The sequence below is a fragment of the Cherax quadricarinatus genome, chromosome 20 (assembly GCF_038502225.1).
Source record: "Cherax quadricarinatus isolate ZL_2023a chromosome 20, ASM3850222v1, whole genome shotgun sequence".
NCBI lineage: Eukaryota > Metazoa > Arthropoda > Malacostraca > Decapoda > Parastacidae > Cherax > Cherax quadricarinatus.
In genome coordinates, this window is record NC_091311.1 from 27,082,034 (window position 1) to 27,089,533 (window position 7,500).

Consider the following 7,500-nt stretch of genomic DNA (forward strand, 5'->3'; position numbering starts at 1 on the left):
AGAGTTGTCTAGTAGTGGAACAGTCTGGAGAGTAATGTAGCGGAGGCGGGATCCATACATAGCTTTAAGGAGAGGTATGTTAAATCTCGTGGAGCAGGTAGAGAGTGGATCTAGTAGCGATCAGTAAAGAGGCGAGGTCAGGAGATATGACTTGACCCCTGCAACCACAATTAGGCGAGTACATGCATACATACACAAACACACAGTGTATTCCGCCTTCTCTCCCACTCACTTCCTCAATATTGCTATAAAGCTGTAGGCATAGACAGCGAGGCAGGTGAGGAAGTAGGCCAAGGGAAGCCTGTAACCCTCTCTGGTAGTAGGAATCTTGCTGTAGTAGCCATAGAAGACAGGAGAGTAGCGGAGAACACCCTCGAAGTCCCACATCACCTTGAAGTCAAAAGCCCTCACCTTGTCCTCCACCAGAACGCTCTTGCGCTCTCCCGCCAACGACCTCTCAGATGCCAGGAACTAAAGGAAAAAATAAAAGGTAATAATTATCGTGATTAACTACCTCCTGTTTAGGTATCAGCCTTGTTCTTCAGATACTTACCTGTTTCCCTTTTTTCTCTCTTTCTGTTTTCCTAATCATTTTCATCTTTGCTCTTTGCAGGATAAGAGTAGCGAAAGAAAGAGTGAAAGAAAGTAAGAATCAGCCAAGGCAAAACCGAGCCACAGTTAATAATAATAATAAAAATCTTTATTTCTTCAGGTACATGTACATGGTTTGACATCAGTAACATACTACTACATAGAAAGCCCCTTGTTATGCAGAGCATTTCTGGCAAATTAAGTAAATTTTATCTCAGGATGCGACCCACACCAGTCGACTAACACCCAGATACCTCTTTTACTGATAGTTGAACATGGACAGAAGGTGTCTTAAGGAAAAACATTCTAGGGTTTCCAGCCGTACCGGGGATCGATGCCCCGACCTCAGTGTGTGAGCTGAGCGCGCTAGCAATCTAGGTACGACACCCAAGTCATTCAAAGGCAGAGAAAGTATCTACAGAAAGAGCCGTGTGAGAGGTAGTGCGTGTAAAAGCTGTAGCACCTCAGGAATGACGACGAAAGCAGCGAGGAGGGCGGTAAGGGCGACGTTGAGTCCCAGCACCCAGCGGAGGAAGATGAAGTAGGACGCCACAGCAGACCCAAAGTGCGATTCAATGGTCTTGATGCGTCCCTGCCATGGTTCCAGCCCCGTCACCCACAGGTACACACCTCGAGCCGCTATACGCACCAGCTGTGGGGAATAATGGTGTCCTGGGTGGAAACTAAGTGGGTGACGCGCAGCTGATTGTCACAAATAATAAGCAGTTCTTATATGTAAAGGTAATAGTGATTAGTGAGTAATTATAAAGGAGAAAGTTTGTTGAGGGTATTGGGTAAAGTGAACGACTATTGCTGTTGATCAATATATAAAATATAAAACAAGTCTTAATTGCAGGAAGACAGAGTGAATTTAGATTCAGAGGAGACAGTCTCAAGATCCAACTTTGGCTACGCCGTATCTCTACCAAACATAAAGATATTGTTTTTTGTTGGGTCCCTGGTCATGTCGACGTACAGGGCAATGAACAAGCACACTGCTGCGCGGTCAGCAGTACATGACCTACCAATTTCCTATCGAGGTGTTCCATTTCTGGACTATTTTGCTGCAATAGCTACCCACCTTCGCACCCGTTGGCAACAACGTTGGTCAACTCTGCTCGGTAACAAACTTCATTCTATTAAACCGAGCATAGGTTACTGGCCGTCTTCTTGTCATCAGTGCCGAGGTTGGGAGACCACTCTCTCCCGCCTTCGCATTGGTCACACTCGTCTTACTCATGGGTATCTCATGGAGAGGCACCCTGTTCCTCTCTGTGAGCAGTGTCAAGTTCCAGTATCGATTAGCCACATTCTGTTAGACTGCCCTCTCTATCAACGAGCACGCAGAATTTACCTCCAACGTCGTCTTCGTTCTACTACTCTCTCTTTACCTTCCCTTCTTGCTGATGGACCCTCCTTTAATCCTGACTCTCTCATTGACTTCTTGACAACGACTGATTTACTCCACAAACTCTGATGATACTTTTCACACTCTCCTCAGCCCTTTCTAGTTCAGTCTCTTGCTGCCCTTTACCCTTTCACCATCCACTGCCCCGCTGTTATCCGTAACCTATTACTCATCCATCTCCCTTTTGCCACCTGATGCCCTCGCTTCCTTCCTGCCCTGCAGCGCTGTATAGTCCTTGTGGCTTAGCGCTTCTTTTTGATTATAATAATAATAATCAAGATCTTGCACTAAAACTACATTACAAACACTTTCTTCTGGGGATACCTAATTAAATACCTAATGAAATAATTAAATGTGCCTAAGTCACATCTTGAGAATAAGGCTTCACGACAGGTGAAGTGCAGAGAATGGAACTGTTGGGAGGATGAATGAAGGGTTAGGGAAAAGGAGAGAGAAAGAAAAATAAGAGACTGACCCTCCTAACGCGGATAAAGTTCCTGAGGAGGAGATCCTTGGTGCTGGTGCTCTGAGCAAGGCGCTCCTCCAGCTCCCCCTCATGTCGCTGGATGTACTCCCTCGCAGTTCTCGCCAGCCGCAGCTTTCTGCGGGAAAGACAGAATGCTCTTGCATTACCTGTCTCCTAACACTGGGTCACTGCCTCCAAACACTAGAACAAACACTATCTGGTTCCTAACTCTAATATATAAACATTACCTCGGATTACCTAGCTCACTAAATCTAATATGCAACGACCCCATCTGCTCCAGATGGGCCGTTGCATACTAGATTTAGTATGTCTCAAATCTCTAATGAAAGACATTAAAAGGATTGTATCCAAGAAAACCGCATTAAAATCCACTTTACAATATAAACTATGCAAATTTCATTCTAAATTAGTAATTTCATATGTATTCTAAAGCCAGATGACAGGAGTAATTTCCACCAAAGATAAATTTAATGGGTATCTAAAGAGAATGACTTAATAGGTTTAAATACAACTGTTAAGTGTCACTTGGAACTGTTACCTGGTATATGACTTCTGAAATGAAAAATAGCCATAGTATTTCTTTCAAAATGTGCTCATTCTTTCTAGTGCAAATATTAAGCAGATTCGAGTAACTTTTAAAACCTACAAAAATAAACATTCAAACGTGAAATCTCATAGTATCAGCGGCTTCAGGATATTCACCTTCAGGAACCTAGCTCCCGCGAATTAGGATCAATTGTACATGCAAAATTTTTAAAATTTCTTTAAGAATTATATTTAATTAAAAACAGATTAAAAATAAGTAGTTTAAGTGCGAGGTATGGAATTAATACAGCATAAGAAGTTATAAAAGTTAAGTAAAACGAAATTCCAGCTCTAGGATCAACACAATTACCGAGACTAATTTCTGAACTGGAAATACAGTTATTACTTTCTGCTAGACATAGGAACTGACTGTGGCTACTACACAAGGAGACTACATTTACTGCACAAACTACAGTTAACAATAAATAGCACAGTTTTCCAGGAGATGGACTAGATGAAGGATAATAGTTACTAAAAGAAAATTATGGTTACTATATTACAAATGCCATCATTAGGATTGTATTCGAGTGCTTACCTAGCGATGGGCCACGGCTGCTGGTTGATACCTGCCAGCACCTCCTTGTGGATCCTGAGCGTCTCTGCCACCTCGTCTGCTGTAGACTCCATCTCCACCACCGTCCTGGCATCAACACGTTATACTGTCGCTCAAAGCTAAACTGCCTCTCAGGGTAACTACACTGCTACTCATGAGAGATATTAGGAATCTATTTTTTTTACCTAAGGACCCCCATAACACAGCACTTTCCTACAATAGCATCTTCTTGAGCCTATACTGGTATTTCTGGTGGAATATTACTGTCCCACTCACTGAAGAAAGTCACACTTCCTTGACAAAAATTTTTACACCTTACAGATTGGAAGTGAAAATTAAATATTTTAGTCCGTTCTCGGCCATTATCAGGTCAAGAGTAACTTCATAATGGTCCAAGATAGACCATAAAGAGGTCTAGTACTTAAAATCTGCAGGATAGTTATTATTATAATAAAAAAGAAGCGCTAAACCACAAGGGCTATACAGCGCAGGATAGTTGTAAATTACCATTTGAAGGGTTTGTGTTAACATCCTGTCATGTTAACATCTTATGTTAACATCATGTTTGCCAGCCTTACTGGGAGTCTAAGCAGGAACTAATAGGGTTGGTCGGGAAATGGTGCCGACAAATATGGTAGACACAGATAGTATACAGAGTAAGTCTTAATTATGATGTCTTACTCAGTGTTTGGGATTTGATGAAGTTCAGCATCAATGAAACATCAAGATAAAGATTTAGTTTGCGTTTGCATTCTCATTCCCTCCCTCCCCCCCTCACTCTCTCTCTCTCTCTCTCTCTCTCTCTCTCTCTCTCTCTCTACCACAAGCATTAATAGGAGCCTATAAAAACAGTTAATTCATGTCTACAATGACTCCTAGGTACCCGACAATATTTCTCCGCATTATCAAGAACCTACTTGCACTACTGAGAACCACTACTCTCCTGGCTGTCCACTACTCACTCGCCGGAGCTGGTGGTCATGGTGGAGGTCCTACGCGTCTTTCTCTTCTTCTTGGAGCCTCGTCTGGAACCCTTGGAGTCGGAGCGTTTCAGGATTGCTGTGATGCTGGCATTGAGATCCTCCTCGACAGGCTCCTCTTCCAGCAAGCTTCCACAGGCTGCCACGGAAACAGTGTTTGAAAAACACACTTTGGCTTGAAAGGAGCAAGATATAATCCATTTAGATGTACCGAGTGTATGATACTAAGGGAGGATTTATCTTGTTAGACTGGGACTCGTCCACAAACCCAAAAGTCTGAGGGAAGACTTTTGATGCAGGTGAAGGGTTTGTGATCCAGGGATTTGGAGTTTCCCTTCACTTTACTGAATCAGAAGCAATTGCCTCTCAGACTCTGTTTAACCCACATTGGCACTAAACTACAGACCAGTGTCACTGACGTGTATAGTATGCAAAGTCATGGAAAAGATTATCAGGAGAGTGGTGAAGCACCTGGAACAAAACAAGAGTATAAACGACATCCAGTACGGATTCATCGAAGGCAAATCCTGTGTCACAAACCTTCTGGAGTTTTATGATAAAGTAACAGAGGTATGACGAGAGAGAAGGGCGAGTAGATTGCATTTTCATGGACTACAAGAAGGCCTTTGACATAGTTCCTCACAAGAGATTAGTGCAGAAACTAGAGGATCAGGCGCGTATAAAGGAAAGGGCAATGCAATGGATCAGAGAATACCTGATAGGGAGGCAACAACGACTCATGGTACGTGATGAGGCATCACAGTGGGCACCTGTGACGAGCGGGGTCATACAGGGGTCGGTCCTAGAACAAGTGATATTTTTGGTATATGTAAATGGCATGACAGAAGGGATAGACTCAGAAGTGTCCCTGTTCGCAGATGATGCGAATTTAATGAGGAGAATTAAACCAGATGAGGATCAGGCAGGACTTAAAAGAGACCTGGACAGGCTGGACACCTGGTCCAGCAACTGGCTTCTCGATTTTAACCCCGCCAAATATCAAGTCATGAGGATCGGGGAACTGCAAAGAAGACCTCAGACAGATTATAGGCTAGGTGGCCAAAGACTGCAAACCTCTCTCAAGGAGAAAGATCTTGCGGCGAGTATAGCATCAAGCACGTCTCCGGAAGCACACATCAACCAGATAACTGCTGCAGCATATGGGCGCCTGACAAACCTGAGAATAGCGTTCCGACACCTAAGTAAGGAATCTTTCAAGACACTGTACACCGTGTACGTCAGGCCCACACTGGAGTATGCAGCACCAGTCTGGGACCCACACAGAGTCAAGCACGTCAAGAAATTAGAGAAAGTGCAAAGGTTTGTGACAAGGTTAGTTCCAGAGCTATGGTGAATGTTCTACGAAGAAAGGTTAAGGGAAATCGGCCTGACGACACTGGAGGACAGGAGGGATAGGAGAGACATAACGACATACAAAATACTGCGTGAAATAGACAAAGTGGACAGAGACAGGATGGTCCAGAGAGGGGGCACAGAAACAAGGGGTCACACTTGGAAGTTGAAGACTCAGATGAGTCAAAGGGATGTTAGGAAGTATTTCTTCAGTCAGTGACTAGTCAGGAAGTGGAACAGTCTGGAGAGTAAAGTGGAGGCAGGAACCATACATAGCTTTAATACGTGGTATGATAAAGCTTTTGGAGCAGGGAGAGAGAGGACCTAGTAGCGTTCAATAAAGAGGCGGGGCTGGGAGCCGAGTCTCGACCCCTGCAACCAGAATTAGGTGAATTAGGAGAGCACACACTCACCAGTGACATTGAGGGAGGGCGGTTCAGGTGCCTGGGGTCCCCGGGGCACTAGGGAGGCGGCATCACTGGACACTGACCTCTCTCCGTCCGCCCAGGTCACACTCAGACGGTCACTGGGACACGGTGAAGACGGGTCGTCCTGGGGGTTAAGACCCTACTTCAACTCTCAAAATATAAAATACTGTACCATACCATACCCGAGTTCTGAAGATCTTGGCAAGCTCAGAAAATTTACATAAATATTGAGGAGGTTATAAGTGTAAATTATGCGTTAGGAAGTATCTAGCAGTTATGAAGCATTTAGCAGGTCATGGGAGAGCCTTGCACGGCCTAAAGGGTACGCAAGAGCCTAGCAGTATATGAGAGCGCTTAGAGATTATTACCTGCACGTTCAAGAGTAAACTGATAATTTCAGTAACAAGTTTACTTCTAAGTTAAGTAGTTTTCTCTCTCTTCTAGCCTGTATGCTATATCAGTTAGGTTGCTCATAAATATGTTCCTATGGGTAGGATCATGATTACCTTTTTCATTAAAGAATGAAGATGGAAATCAGAAGCAAAAATCAAAGCAAAACAAAAAGGAACCGTAGATCATAAAAAATAAGCGCTAAACCCGTGTGGTTCATAAAGTGCTGTGGGTAGGAGGTGTCTCCTGAGGGGAAGGGTGTAGGGGTTAGGGAGGTGGGGATTAGAGCGAGCGTAAAATTAAACTCATAATCAGTGCAACAGAGTGAAGCTGTTTGTCAAAAGTTGAACTTTCAATAAGGTCAGTTATATGGGAGTGCGTTGAGACGTGACGACGTCGGAAGTGAATCCAGTGTGCTCGCTGATAGACAGCACAATCTATTAATACAGAGTGGACTGACAGTGTGACCTGGCAGTTCTGACAGAGGCACCAGTCGTTTCTCCATCTGGAATTCGTGCTCGAGTCGTGCGTCCATTTCGTAATCGTGAGGAAAGATTAGAGATTATAAAGGAATAGATGTGAATTCCGAATGTTTCTTATTTTGGCTCTTGACAACAAATATATGAAATAAAAACTGGGAGATAAGCATTTGGAGCTCTCCATGATTTTTCCTGGATCCCCTAACATTTAGGTATCTCGTGACATTTTAGGCATCCCCAAACATT

General features: G+C 43.7%; 1 protein-coding gene across 1 annotated transcript in view; it reads right to left on the reverse strand.

Annotated features, from left to right (window-relative positions):
* Positions 1 to 228: 228 nt before the first annotated feature.
* LOC128703781 (transmembrane channel-like protein) overlaps positions 229 to 7,500 on the reverse strand; it is a 12,777-nt gene continuing 5,505 nt past the window's right edge. Inside the window, exons 3-8 of the mRNA XM_070087091.1 lie at positions 6,371 to 6,509; positions 4,587 to 4,743; positions 3,607 to 3,711; positions 2,475 to 2,601; positions 1,055 to 1,243; positions 229 to 471 (exon numbers count right to left, since the gene is read on the reverse strand). Coding sequence (XP_069943192.1) covers positions 229 to 471; positions 1,055 to 1,243; positions 2,475 to 2,601; positions 3,607 to 3,711; positions 4,587 to 4,743; positions 6,371 to 6,509 — 960 coding nt within the window. The remainder of the gene's footprint in view (positions 472 to 1,054; positions 1,244 to 2,474; positions 2,602 to 3,606; positions 3,712 to 4,586; positions 4,744 to 6,370; positions 6,510 to 7,500) is intronic.